This window comes from Plasmodium sp. gorilla clade G2 (genome assembly GCF_900097015.1).
Source record: "Plasmodium sp. gorilla clade G2 genome assembly, chromosome: 14".
Classification (NCBI taxonomy): domain Eukaryota; phylum Apicomplexa; class Aconoidasida; order Haemosporida; family Plasmodiidae; genus Plasmodium; species Plasmodium adleri (nom. inval.).
Genome location: NC_041706.1, coordinates 1,539,525 through 1,556,123, shown reverse-complemented (window position 1 = coordinate 1,556,123; position 16,599 = coordinate 1,539,525). Strand labels below are relative to the sequence as shown.

The following is a 16,599-nucleotide window of genomic DNA, read 5'->3' as shown; positions in this document are numbered from 1 at the left end:
AAGAATTAAATAAGAAATATAAAATAGAAACTGTTTATGAACAAATATATAATTATACAAAATGTATATGAAATTATATTTCTTGTACATAGGAAAATAATAACATTATAAAAACGAATTAAATATATATATATATATATTAAAATATATGATTATACTTTTTAGAAAGAATAGTAGATTTAAAAAAATAATAATTAAATATTACTTAAAAAAAGGAAAAACTTCCGACGCATTATATATAAAAAAAGAAATAAAGAAAACCTCAATGAAATATATAAAACACTTTAATGTTAAAATTATATTTATATATATAATATAATAACAATTTAACATAATTACATTTAATTTTATTTATAATTTTAATTTTAGTTTTTCCTCCAACAGAAAAAAACAAATGTGTTATTATAACTTTATAAAGAAATGCTTAAATAATAGAAGTTTATATATATAACAAGATGACTTAAAAATATCCTTTTGAATATATTTTATATTATACTTAATAACACGTGCTTATTTCTGTGCATCTTATATAAAAAGAGGAAAAAAAACGAAATTATGAACAATAAATAAAAATTAACTTATTTATGAAAATATTAAAATCTGTTATTTTTGTTTGTTTCTCTTTTATTTGTAGAACATTTTGATGAACACCTAAATTTTTATTAATACATATATGTATGTACTGATTTTTCATTTATGTTGATATTGTTTTTTTTAAATGTAAAATATTAGTCTAAAGATTACCTTTTTTATAACATAATATGATACTACAAAAAAAATACAATATTTGTTTATAATATGAATGTGAATAATTTTATATATAGAAATAACAAAAAATTGTGGAAACTTTAAATTTATAATATAGTATAAATATGTACAAGCTTATTTTGTAAAACTAGCCATTTTTATATTCAAAAAAAAAAAAAAAAAAAAAAAAAAAAAATATGACTTACGTAATTTCTAATTTCCTTTTTTTTTATTTTATTGTTTTATATTTTTTCAATATAGAAAAATTGTTGTTTTTAAATAATTATATATTTTTTTGAAATAAAAAAAATATATATATAATTATATATTGTTTTGTTCATCTAAAATATGATTGTCTCAAAAAGAAAAAATACTAAAGGTGCAAAATTTTTTTACAATGTACTTGTAAAATGAAAATTAAAAAGGTTATATTATATTATATATATGTATATATAATAAAATATGTATTTTTAAAGAAGTATTTATTTTTATCTATAATGTATTATATATATAATCGATTGACCAATTTCGAATACATATTTTTTTTCTTCCCAGTAATTTTGTAATTTATTATATGATAATATTTTCTAAATTTTCTCCTTATATATATATATATATATATATATATATATATATATTTGTATGGTATTAATAATTGCACACATTTTTTTTTTTGAAGATACTTTATAATATTTATATAATTAAAATAACAAAGAGATATAAAAAATATTTCACTATAAATAATATATATATATATATATATATTTATAAAATAATGAAGGAATATGTGATTTAAAAAAAGGAGAAAAAAAAATTTATGAAATATATTTATTAATTTATTTTTTTAATATTATAAATATTGTTGAAATATTATTTTTTTTTGTTATTAACTCATGGCACTAAAATACAAATGGTAATTTACATATATGTGTATAGTAGTATGTCTAAGTAATACATATATATATATATATATATATATATATATGTATATATTAAAATACATTATATTTACTTATATATCAATTAAACACCTTATTTATTCTGGCATTATATATTATAGTATTATTATTTTTGCATAATTATAATGTATTTATTCTCAAGTTAATGACTTTTACATATTAATATTAAATTGATCGTTAACACATTTCAAGTGCACCTAAAAATATATGCTTTGTCAATTTAAGGTGATATAATAATAAATAAAAATAAAATGATATAAAAGAAATTGAAATGTATATGTTTAAATTGTTCTAAAAAATATCTTCTTTTATCATACTGAAAATTAATAACTTCTTTATTATACATATTAATTTTTTTTTTTTTTTTTTTCTTTATATATATATATATTCATTTTTATTTATATTTTTTGTTTTTAATATATAATGTAAATATTTTATATATATTTTAAAGAACACAAAATTTTTTTTTTTTTTTTTTTTTAAATCTTTTCAATATATATATTGTATACATATTATATATATATATATATTTTTTATACATATCATATACATATTTTATACATATTATGTACATTTTATATACATATTACCCTTTTACATTATTAAGAATTTATTTATATCTTTTTTTATAAATGCATTCTAACTGTGCAAGTTTATATTAAAGAATTAGGAAATATATTTTATCCAATATAACATTTGAATCCTGTATTTTTTTTTAATTTTTATTTTTTTAAATTAAGAAAAAGATGGAAGTATTAAGTACAGCGGATGTGATAAGACCAAGAATAAAAAGAAGCCGAAGTATATATGAAAGGGAAGAAACTAATCAAGAGAACAGCCAGAATCATCATCAAATAGTTCTTTATGGAGGTTCAATTAGAAATCATTCATTAAATTATGCATGGAATGCTTATTTTGATAAGAATAAAGTAAAAAAGAATATAATGGTTTGTTGTGATTTGAATAAGATATGTAATGATATATTGAAAGGAGTGGAGAATAATAGTTTGACTATTAAAACATTTTCTTTTTTATTAATAGGTGTATGTAATATATATAAAAAGAAGGTATATTTTATTGGTCAAGATTATGACTTTTTGAAAAGGAAAATATTGTCTTTGTATAAGAATAAAGAAGATAATTTGAATGAATTAATAAATAATAAAGAAACAAAAAAAAGGAAAGGTGGTGGTAAAGACAATGTTGAAGATAATAATAATACTAATAATAATACAAATAAAAGAAGAATGAGTCGTACTTCTCTTCATATAAAGAGAGGATCTATAGGAATGAATGAATTATTACCATCTGTAATTGATGACTTTACAAGTAGGAGGTCTCGTTTTTCATTAAATGCTGATGAAATAAGTATTGCTGGTACACAACAAAATAGTTATGATATATTTAATGAAAATGAAATTAATAATCAGATGATGTTAGATATGTCAGGATATAATTATGATAATATGCATGGAGAACATGTTATGGAACAAGTTTTAGATGCTTCTTATATTTCAAGAAATAGTATTCCTTTAAACAATTTAGAAGGATTACATTTTAATAGAGCATTATCTGAATCATTTAATCATATGGATAATATAAATTTGGATAATTCTATATTGAATAATATGATACCAAAGAATATGTTTTCTAATATTGAAGCTTCAATGAATGAAAAAAGTGTAATGGGAGATATGAACAATTTAGAATTAAATTCTTTACACAGAAGTGAGCTTTATTCTCCTGTTAATGATATATACAAAATTCAGGATAATAATAAACATATTAATGATAACAATATAAATCATATGAATAATATTAATATATCTCCTTTTTCGAATATAGCAGGAGCAAATGAATATACAAATGATAATGTTTATAATAATATACCTAATGAGTTTTCAAATATGCAAAATATGAATAGTTCAAATTTTATGGGAAATTTTAATAGTATAAATAATTCTATAAATAACAGAAATGATTTATATAACTTAAATCCATTTATGAGTATGCAATCAATGAATCACGAAATGAATAATAGAAATAATTATCCTTTTGAACCTCGTATTACTAATTATGGTAATATAGATGCTAGAAGTGATGTAGTAGTAGGAAGTATATTTAGTCCTATGAAAAAAAAAAATGTCCCAAAAAAAAATGATTATGAAAATATGTTAAATTTTGAAACGTATCAGAATTTTGATTATTTTGATCAAAAGGATGATGATGCATTTATAAAAAAATTGAATACATTGCTGGGCTTGGATGAGACAGAGGAAATTGTCTTAAATGAAAAAAATGATGATAAAAATGATGATGAAAATAATGATGAAAATAATAAGGATACACAAAAGGTTAATGATACTAACAATGTTGTGAATAATTCAAATTCTTTAGCAAGTGAACAAAATAATCAACTAGCGTTACATGAAAAAGATAAAGGAAAAGAAATTATTGTTGATGAACAAGAAAATCAAAATATGAAAAAAAGAAAATTAGAAAAACATATTATTGATAGAAATTACATAATAAAAGATTCTGTAATAAAAAGTATGTTTCGAGATGAACGTGTAGATTATAAATATTTTTTAATTGACACTATAAATAATGAAATATATGAAAAAATAGAAAAAGAATATCCAGGTTATCAATGCTTCTTTTTACAAACTAGTAGTGATAAAATAAAACCAGTACATAAATTAGAAATAAATTTTGGCTATGAATCATTTGATCATGAAAAGAAAAAGAAAGAATTAGAAAATTATTTAATATCCTTAGGAAATAATAAATCTATATTATTTGAGAATAAGAATGTAATTATGGATAATTTTAATATCAAAAAGTGTTTAGATAATATAGATGAACACATGATGTATTATAATGAAAATGATAGTTTATCTAATAATTTTTTATCCTTTGAAGATAATAATGAAGAATACATAGAAGGTTATGATAATAATATTCATAATGATGATAAAAATAAAAATGATAATGATGATGCATATGATGATATGCATTTTGAACAGGTAAGAGAAGAAATCGGTGCATTAGATTTTAATACTTCACATAATATACATGCTAATGATAGTATATTTAATAAAGATAGATTCAGTATAGATCCTATGTTAACTCAAAATGAGCAACTTGATTTAAATTTGAATGATTTAAATTTTAAAGATGATATAGAATCAAGAATTAATATAGAAAGTCAAATGTCTAAAAGTTTAAATATCTATAAAGATGGTGACAGTATCACAGAAAAAAATGATAATATAACTAGTGATATAAATTTTGTAAATGACAAATTAAATTCTGAATTTAATTCGTCTCCTTTAAATTTATCTATTTCAGATAATTATGATTTTTCAAATATATTTAGTAAAGATAATCAAAGTTCTTTATATTCAATATTAGAAGATAAAAATATAGAAATAGATATAAACCTCAATCAAGATTTTGATGTTATTGCAAGAGAATTATTAGAAGTATATAAAAACCTATCGAAAAAAATCAATTATATCTTTTTTGATATGATAACTAGAAATAGAAAATCAAAAGATGAAGTATCTATTTTATTTTATGTTACTTTACATTTGGCAAATTTAGGATATATATACGTAATGCAAAAACCAATATTACCTGAACAATTAAATTATTATGAAGAGCATTTTTCAAGACCTATATTAATACAATATATTGAGAAAAAAAAAAATTGAAAAAAAAAAAAAAATATATGTATATATATATATATATATATATGATATATATATATATTTTTTAATTTTTTTTTTAAAATGTTTACGTTTATTAATCATAATATATTATATATATGTTATGTTGAATATCTTTTCTGTCAAACATTTCACTATATTTTATATATACATTTATTCATTTCTTACAATCATATAAATATGTATATATATTTAATAAAAAAAAAAAATGGCATATCTCTACGGTATTGTAAATTAACTTTTTAATATTATTAAATAGAATACTTCTAAAAAGAGAAATATAAAATAACAATATATATATATAATATATATATTATAATTACTTAACTGAAATGTGAAAATTTTATATATTCTTAAGAAATCAATATAATAAACACACTTCATATGATATAAATTACATTTTAAGTTTAATTATAAAAGTACATACAATGTTCATATATATTTAGTAATAAAATAAAAATAAATATATTTCTCAAATGTGTATAAATTTATAGATATTTCTGATATATATATATTATATATATATATAATATGTTAATTTATACTTTTCCGCAATATTTTAAATAAGCAATAAATGTCTATTTAGTTTTATTTAATTTTTTTTTTTTTCTTATATAAACATATTTTATATACACATTTAAGAATATTATAAATACGTTTGAAATAAATATATATTTCTCCATTTATTCAAAATTTATGAAAAAAGGATTTAATAAAAAAAAAGAAAAAATGTTATTATTACTTTTAAGTAATATATATATATATATATATAAAGTACTATTTATTTAATTTTTTATATATATATATTTTTTGTATATTTTAAAGAATTATATAAATTATTATTATCTTAAATTTAACAAAAATTAAAATGTATTAATATATGTCACATTATAATGGAATTATTTGTATTCTTTTACAATATTATTAAAATGTATATATAAAATAAATAAATATATATTTATATGTTTATTATATGTATATATATTTATGTGTTATTTTTATTATTATTATTATTTTTTCATAATTTTTTTTTTTTTTTTTTTTTTTTTTTTTTGTTAATTAATTCTTTTGAATTTATTCTTATAATATTTTTAATATATGAATACATTCTTTCTGTTTGTTCCTTTTCTTCTAATAATGTCACAAAAGAATAAAATAATAACTTTTTATATGTTTAAAAGTTGAAAGGAAAGGTCTAAATTTATGGAACATAAAAATAAATATGAGATTGTACATATATATATTTATATGTTATGTTTATATCTTTTTTGATATAAATATTTCATAAAGATAATAAAATAAGATATATAGCATATTAAATATATTATTTCATTTTATTTTATTTTTTTATTTATTTTTTTTTTTTTTTAGTCATACTATTTTATCATACATATAAACTTGTCAATCAGCACACACCTATTTATTATATATATATAATTTTTTTTTTTTTTTTTTTTTTTTTCTCTTTTTTGAATGCATACATAATATATTTAATGTTTTTGTATCATTGTGATTAATTCAATAAAATAAATGAGGAACGTGTAAGAGTAGGATAAATTAGATATTATAAAAATATATACATTTATATATTATTAATGGGTTGAATATTTTCCTTTATATAAATGTTCTTAATATATTATATATATATATATATATGTTAATACTTATTTGCATATTTTAATTAATAAAAAAGAAAGAATAGATAAAGATGAGTGATGATGATTTTTTTCATATCAAAAGTGACTGTTCTTTACAATATATTAAATGCAAGACTAGTACAAAAATTGACGATATATTGAAAAGAAGAAGGAATCAAAAGAAAAAGCTTAAGGATAGTAGTAATTATAAAAGTGATGAATTTTTAAGCTTAGACAATAGTGAAAATGAAAACGAATATATTTCAAATGATGACAAGAAGGTATATAATGAGGATGATATAATATATTACAACAATAATAAGATTAATATAAGAGAAGAACAGACTTGTGAAAGTATACACATGTTTAATGGAATCAATAAAAATAACGTAGACATTATAAAGAATGATAAGATAAATGATGATAATATAAATGATGATAATATAAATGGTGATAATATAAATGATGATAATATAAATGATAATAATATAAATGATGATAATACAAATAATGATAATATAAATAATGATAATACAAATAATGATAATATAAATAATGATAATATAAATAATGATAATATAAACAATGACAGTATATATAATAATAATTATTATAAACAAACATATCAGTGTAATAAATCAGGAAACGTAAGTAATTTTTCTAGAGGATATTTTTCGAACACTTATGAAAAAGGTAATACATATTTATTAAAAAATTCTTCTGAAGAAATGTTATATAATAAAGATCATATAAGAAATAGATCGTTAAATAATTTATGCTTTCAATCAAATTTATTAAATAGAAGAAGTAATATATATACCTTTAACGATTTATCTTCTTTTGAAAATAATAGGAAATCTTCTTTATATGCAAAATGTTCTGATATTTTACAAAAATATGATTCAAATAAATTGAATATAAAACCAACTGAAGATATATATACAAGACATAATAGAAGTAGTATAATTTTTCAAAATAATAGTAAAGAATTTATCCTTAGTAAACTATTAAGTAATAATGAAAATAAAGATGAATTATTTAATAATTTAAATAAAATATATTCTAATGATATTGATTTAAATAAAACTCCATCTAAAAGCTTATCTAAAGGGTATATCGAATATTTGAAATATGAAACAGCTGGAAAAATGAATTTAAGTGAATTAGAAACTCCTTTAAATATGAAAGAAGACGAGGGTAATAATACTCCGTTTATAACATACTTTTTAGCTGGAAAAACAGAAAGTAAAACTATGAACGAAGAAAATAATGATGATATTATTAATAATAATAATAATGATGATAATAATAGTAATATTTATAAATGTCGTAGTAATAATTTAATTGATACTTTATTAAATAGACACATACAATCAAATTGTAGTATAAAAAATAATGAAGGAAATACAAATATTGCTCCTACCCATTCAAATACAGAACATAATAAAGGTGAACATATTTATAATGCAAAGGTATCAAATAACATTTTTGAAGATTTAAAAAATATATGTGATGAAAAAAAGAAAAAGTTAAATGATATAACTTCTAGTCAAATGAATAATGAAAAGTGTACATTAAACACATCACTTATAAGAAATAAAAATACTGATAATAATCAGGATAATGTTATGGCATATAATAATTCAAGTACACTATTTGATAAAATTAAAAGTTCACAAAAAATCAGCTTTATTAAAACAGAGGAAGAATATATTAATATGCTAAAAAAGGATGAAAAGGATAATATTCCAATAAATATTTTAAATAAAAATAGTAATAATAAAATATTCTCTTCAAATAATAATGTCAGCTTTGCAGATAATATTTTTTCAAATAATAAATCTTATATGGATAATACAAAGATCTATTCAGAAGATTATATTAATCTAGAGAAACAAAAGAGTGAGTTATTTTTACAAGAAAAAGAAAATATAATGAACCATGTAAAGAACAAAGAAAGCATAACAAATAAAATTAATGATGACATAATAAAAAATGATTATCAAAATGATTTTGCAAATAATTATGAACATTTGATATCATCAATTAGTAAGAAAGAAAATGAGAACAAACAAAATAATCATTTGAATAATGATAATATAGAAAATAATATATTGGATTGTAAAAATTTTACTGACCTAAAAAAAAATAAACATCCATCTTATGATAATAATACATGTGACAATATTGTGAATAAACAAAATAATAATGATATAATTTTTCATAATAATTATAATAGGGTAATAAATGAAGAGAATATTCCACAAATATATTTCAATAATCAACCATATATTAATATAAATATGAAGAGAAGTATGTCATTATGTAATTTGAAAGATACACAAGAGGATGATATAAAATATGATCATATTATACAGAATGTTAGTAATCATAATATGTATAATATGTATAGTAATACGAACAAAAATATAAAAAGAAATTCCAATATATTTTTTGATAATACAAAGGGGGTGTTATTAGAAAATATTAAGGAAAATGAGTCTTATACTGAAACACCCACAGGTAGACAACACCTTAACATTAATAGTAATAATATGAATAATATGAATAATATATATAATAATATGAATAATATATATGAACATAAAAAATGTACTAGTAATGTTCAGAATAATAAGGCATATAATAATGAGAACAATTTTAATGTCGATTTGGATCAGATTAATTATAATCCAACAAGTAAAAATAATATAAAATCTGATAATAATGAGAGTAATAAAATAAATGTAGATATAAATAATAATGTAGATAATAAGAATAGTTGTGATGATATTAATTATGTGAATGGAATGAAGAAATACAATATTTCTGATAACAATCAAATGAATAACTTACAAATGTTAGGTTTTCCAAGTTATAATATAAACGTAAAAAATAATAATAATTCATATGAAAATAATTCATATGATAATAGTGGTAGTGGTGTAATATTAAGTCATAATAATTTATCAAATAATGATAATAGTAATAAACAAGAGAATTGTGAAAATTATAATACAATGAATCAAAATAAAAAAAAAAATATATATATAAATATGTATGATATACAAAAGGAGAATTTAAATGAAGGAAAAAATGTAGCAGAAAAATTAATTTTATCAACATTAAATAAAAATATTAATCATAAGTTAAGTGAAACTGCAGATTTTGGATACAAAGAAAATGATCATATGAATGAATCAAAAAATAGTGATAATACAATCAAAATTGTAAATAATAATTTGTATAATGATAATGATTCTTCATTAATTAATGACATTAATTTGAAGCAATATTGGACTGACTATATTATGAATAATATGAATAATGTGAATAATATAAATAATATGAATAATATGAATAATATGAATAATATGAATAATACACAAAATAATAATAAACTTAAGGATGTCATATCGTTTAATACATTTTGTAAAGATATGAAGGATGAAAATATTTTCAATCAATTTCTAAGAGAACACATAAAAAATAGTATCAATAATGTTGTTGAAGAAATATTGAATGATAAACAGAATGAAATTTTAAAAAATAAAATTATAGTAAGCGATATAAATAATAAAGAAATATATAACAAAGTTAATGAGAATAATAATAACTTATCTGATAAGCATTATGAAAAAGGTTTACCTATTAATAATAATTATAATATGAATAATGATCATATACTTAAAGAAGACAAAATAGTTAGCTCAGAAAATAGTACTAAATTAGAAGATAATGTAATAATACATAAAAATGTTACAAGTTCTACATATAATAATGGAATGAATAATACAAATATAAGTCAAATGAAAGAAGCAAATATAACAAATAATGATATTATTGGTAATGTGGAAAATATTTGTAGTGATGAAAATATTTGTAGTGATGAAAATATTTATAATAATCAAAATATTTATTGTAATAATAAAAAGAAAAAACATAAAGATGAAAATTCATTCAAACATTCATGTTGTGATATACAGTTTAATCAAGATGACCTTGAGGAAATACAAAAATTAAACAATCTCCTAAAGTCTAGAAAAGTAAATAAACTTATACAAATCAAAAAAGATGATATAAATATAAAAAAAGCATCATGGAAAAATATTTCATATAATTGTATAGATATCATATATTATTTAATTCATGAAAATAATAAAAAAAACAATAAAATGAATACTCTTATAAATGATATAAATAATATTAATGAATATGAAAAAAAAATAGAATATTTAAATAAAGAAAATGAAAAATTAAAAATAGAAATGAAACAAAAAAATGATAATGAAAAAAAAAAAGAACTCAAAGAAAAAGCTAGTTTAAATAATAAAATATTAGAACAATCCAAAAAAATTACTAACTTTGAAAAAGATATATACATATACAAAAATAAATTAAATAAATTAAATAATAAAGTTATAAATAAAGATATCGAAATTAATAAATTAAAAAAACAATATCAAGTTATTTTAGAAGAAATTGAAAATTGTAAAAATGATGCAAATATAGTTTTAAAAAAAGTATTAAATAAAAAAAATACAAATTTAATAGATAAACAATGCGTAGATATATCAAAATATTACCAAATATTAATCAATTCGTTAAATGATGAAATTAAAAATTTAAAACATCTTATTAAAAGTGAAGCTAAAGATAAAATAATCTTAAAAAAAAAAATTAATCAATTAACACAATCCAATCAAAATGAATCTAATAAAAATGATTATATAGAAAAAAATAAGACAGATAAAAAATGTACTAATGATAGTTATATCAGTCAATATACCAATGAAGATGAACATATAAATAATATAGATAATGATACTTATACAAATAATAGTAATATTCAAAAAAGTATAGAATATACCAATTCATCATATAATAGTAATATTATCAAAAAGGATATAAACCGAAGTAGTAATAATAGTAATTGTCTTGGTAATAGTAATATTAGTAGTACTACTAGTAGTAGAGATATGTGTAATGATTCTTTAAATGAACAAAATAAATATAAAATATTGTATGAAGATCTAATTAAACAAATGAATGAAATAAAAAAAGATCATGAAAATGAAAAAATTATATATAATAAAAAAATAGAACAATTAGCAAAACATCAAGAAATGCAAAATATCAAAAATCAATTAGATACATCAGAAAAAATTGTAGAAGTGTATCAACATATATTTAAAGAAAATATAAATAATATAAGAAATGATAATGTATATAGTACACAAAATAACCAACAAAAAAGTATGGATTATTACAATCTTAAAAATGATATTTATAATAAACATTCTTCTTTAACGTATCTAAATGATAATAAAAATGAAAATAATGAAGAAAAAAACAAAAATAATTTTGATCATATCTTTCATTCGAATGTAAATCAATCAAATATATTTAATAATAACAGTAGTAATAATAATATATATAATCAAGATAATCATATGGCAAGTCATATTTTATCAAATGGGGATATTCTAAAACAAGATAAAAATTATATTTCCAAAGATAATAAATTAATTCATGTTTTATCTAATAATATAAATAACAACAATATTATGGGATGTATAAACAGCATATCATCACAAAATAATTATCTTAACAAGTTTCTTGAAATGTACATTGAAAAGAATTCCATAAATAATGAGGCATTCAATATTTATATGAATAATTTAAACAAGCAAAAGCAAAATGAAGAAATAAAAGAAATAAATCAAAACGTAGAGAAGTCAAACATCTTATTTGAAGACAATAATATAAATAATAAATTACAAAAAGAAAATGAACATAAGAATAAACTTTTATTAAACATTCTAATGAAATATAATAAAACTGATCTAATTAATATATTTATAGATATATGTAACCATCTAAAAACAGATAACATATCAATTGTAATTCATTTTATTAAATTCTTGTCTTTTATTGTTTATGAACAGTTTCCTTTATATACTTCCTTTTATTATACCCTTACATCATTAATATCATTGGGAAATGTTAAATTTGACGAATATATTAATATTATCAAAAAATGGAAATCATTTTATACAAGTGGACAACAATATTATTTATTCAGAAGGAAGGTACTTTTAATTTTTCAGTCTGATCTAAAGGATATAGAAAAATCTCAACTGGACAAAAAATGCATAGATCTTATTCAAAATAATTATGATCGAAATAAGGAACTCTCAACCTATACAGACGTAAGTTTTAATGTACTGATGGTTACTACATAAAGACAAAAATATATATATTATATATATATGTAGAATATGCATAAATGTATATATATATATATATATATATATATTATATCTGCTTAACATCATAGCGTTCTATACAAACATATTATTTTATTTGCTTCTATTACAGGGTTCTTTTGAAAAGGCAGAATATATTCTAAACAAACATTCCAAAGAAATTATCAGTAAAATTATTAAGACCTATATGAACTTATATAATATTGATAAGATAAGCAATATTATAGCACATATGAACTCATTAAATTCAAAAGTATGAATTATTATGAAAAGGATACTATATTATATGTTAATAGAATAAGGATTTATTAATCATTTAAAAATATATGTATAATATATATATAAATTTTTTTTTTTTTTTTTTTTTTTTTTAGATAAAAACCCAGTCATATTTCATTAGATCTATATCGTCTTGTCTAAATTTAAACAAAGTTGATAATTTTCAAGAGGTAAGAATGAAAAACGAGAAATAATAGTGCGTATTAATATAACTGTTATTTTATATATTATTTAAAGTTATATATATTCTTACGAATATGTCAACACACAAACATTTAAAATTTATATATATTTTTTTTAACAGATTGAAAAAAAGATAAAGGAATTGATCACAACAAGAGAAATTGGAGAAAAAATAAAGAACAAGTAATATAAAAAAAAAATTTGGAATACTAATAGATATTATCAAAAACAACATATATATATATATATATATATATATATATATATTTATTTATTTATTTATTTATTATTTTTTTTTTTATGCAGAATTAAAATAGAAGATATTGATGAATATTTAGCCGCCTTTACTATTATGGGCACCTTGAAAAAATATTTAAATATTACTCATACGAAAGATCTTTTACCTTCTATCTCAAAAATTATTCAAAAGAATAAATGTTCTTCATAGACAAAGAAATATATATGTATATATATTTAAATATTTACTTGTAATTTTTTTTTTTTTTTTTTTTTTGTCAATACATTTTTATATATTTGATTTTTTTTAAACGTTGCATATTTGTATAACCCTTTTTAAAATGATAAAACGTTTAGTTTAATTTAATTTACATTTCTTTTATCAAAAATTTTATTTATGTCTTAAAGATGTTGAAAGTTTCATTTTTTTTTTTTTTTTTTATTATAAGTTGGTAAGTCATAAAATCATAAAGGCGTAAAAATTTTAAATACACTATTGTGAGTAAAGTTCGGAACATGGCGATGAATAAAAAATAAGAAAACACGAATATGATAAAATAAATAAATATAATATAAATGAGAAAAAAAATTTCAAAATTTGAATGCAACATATATATAATATATATATATATATTATACGTTCAACTCATTTTTTTTTTTAAATCGTAAATGCATTTATAAAAAATAAATATAAGAAAAATGTTATAATATATATATATTTTACATAGCACTTTTTATTATATCAACAAAAGATTCTTTTAATGAAGCATTTCCAACTAAGAAACCATCAATATCTTCTTGTTTAATTAATGAAGAACAATTTTCAGTATTAACACTACCTCCATATAATATTCTTATTTGGTTAGCTTGTTTTTCTCCACAAGTGTCTTTTACAATTTTTCTGATTTCTTTGTGTACTAATTGAGCTTGTTCAGGTGTGGCAGTTTTACCAGTACCAATAGCCCATAATGGTTCATAAGCCAAAATAACATTATCAAAGTTATCAATTAAATCTACGAATGCTTTAACTTGTTTTGTAATAACTTCGATAGTTTTATTTTGTTCTCTTTGTTCTAATGATTCACCAAAACATACAACTGCTTTTAAATTATTTTTTAAAGAAGCTTGTAATTTTTCACGAACATCTTCATCAGTTTCATGGAAATATTTTCTTCTTTCAAAATGACCAATAATAACATATTCAATATTTAAATCTTTGGCAATTTCTGCACTTACTTCACCAGTATATGATCCATTTCCGAATTTTGATACATTCTGAATACCAGTAGAAAACTTACTTTGAAGTAATTTCCTTGTATGTTCATAATGGACCGAAACAGGAAATACAACAACGTCTAGAGAATAAAAACATGCAAATAAATATTTCACAAATTGGTGCAAATATATATATATATATATATATATATATATATATAAAGTATGATATCACTTATATGAAAATATCATATATTAAATACAACAAAAAAATATATATACAAAGTGTACACATAAGGTATATAAATAAATATATATATATATATATATTCAAAATGATCATATGAATTATTACATATATATATATTATATAATTATACATTTTAATATTTACCTAATTTGCTTGGATCAAATTCCAAATTGTTGAAACTGTTCGTTAAAGATTTAATACTTTCTAAAGTTCCATTACATTTCCAGTTAGCTGCGACAAAATATTTTCTAACCATTTTGTAAAAAGAATAAAAAAAAAAAAAAAAAAAAAAAGCCTTAGGAATTAAATTTTTTTTTTTGGTTAGCTCCTTAAAAAATTATTATAATAATGAAATGATATATTTATAATATTTTATAAAATATTATAATTTCTTTAATGAATGAAGATATAATAAAAATAATATATTGTATTAAAAAAAAATTAAGCATATATATTAAAATATATTTTTGATATTTTTTCTTTTATATACGGAAGATTATTTTTATTATTTTCATTCTATTAAAAAAAAAAAAAAAAAAAGTGGTCAATTAAGAAAATTTTAATTTATATTATTATATCATAGAAGAATATGCATTAAAAATTATAATAGAAACCGCAATCAACTACTTTAAAAGTTAAATGAAAAAAAATAAAAATAAAAGAAGTGTATTATAAATAATATATTTAGGGGTACAAAAATAATATATATTATAATACTTATAAATATGTATCTTATAATAATAAAAATTAGAAGTATCAAAAATTCAATTTTAATTTAATATTTCAGATATATAAAATATAATTTGAACACATAATAATTAAAAAAAAAAATAATAATAAAATAAAATAATAAAAAAAATAAAAATAAAATAAATATTTTTAATAATCTTAAGACATATTTATATATATATTTATACATATATAATATATATCATATAGGAAGATAATTATTTCTTTATATATTTTTTTATAATTTAAGGAATGTTTTTTTTAAATTATTTTTAAAATGGCATGAATCGAAAAAAATACCGTACATATTTAAAGAAATGAGCTACATATAATATATTATAAATATCGCTTAATAATAAAATA

The 16,599-nt window shown here is 18.2% G+C and overlaps 3 protein-coding genes across 3 annotated transcripts; 2 read left to right on the top strand and 1 right to left on the bottom strand.

Annotated features, from left to right (window-relative positions):
* Positions 1-2,452: 2,452 nt before the first annotated feature.
* PADL01_1440100 (conserved Plasmodium protein, unknown function) lies at positions 2,453-5,422 on the top strand (the record flags this gene model as incomplete). The annotated part of the gene is made up of 1 exon (XM_028684680.1): positions 2,453-5,422. One exon carries the CDS (start codon positions 2,453-2,455, stop codon positions 5,420-5,422), a length of 2,970 nt encoding a protein of 989 aa, XP_028540734.1.
* A 1,723-nt stretch (positions 5,423-7,145) lies between these two features.
* Positions 7,146-14,253, top strand: PADL01_1440000 (conserved Plasmodium protein, unknown function; the record flags this gene model as incomplete). The annotated part of the gene is made up of 5 exons (XM_028684679.1): positions 7,146-13,286; positions 13,456-13,596; positions 13,718-13,792; positions 13,927-13,988; positions 14,112-14,253. 5 exons carry the CDS (start codon positions 7,146-7,148, stop codon positions 14,251-14,253), a joined length of 6,561 nt encoding a protein of 2,186 aa, XP_028540733.1.
* A 509-nt stretch (positions 14,254-14,762) lies between these two features.
* Positions 14,763-15,763, bottom strand: PADL01_1439900 (triosephosphate isomerase; the record flags this gene model as incomplete). The annotated part of the gene is made up of 2 exons (XM_028684678.1): positions 14,763-15,397; positions 15,652-15,763. The coding sequence occupies 2 exons, from the start codon at positions 15,761-15,763 to the stop codon at positions 14,763-14,765; spliced, it is 747 nt and encodes a 248-aa protein (XP_028540732.1).
* Between the last annotated feature and the right edge of the window lie 836 nt (positions 15,764-16,599).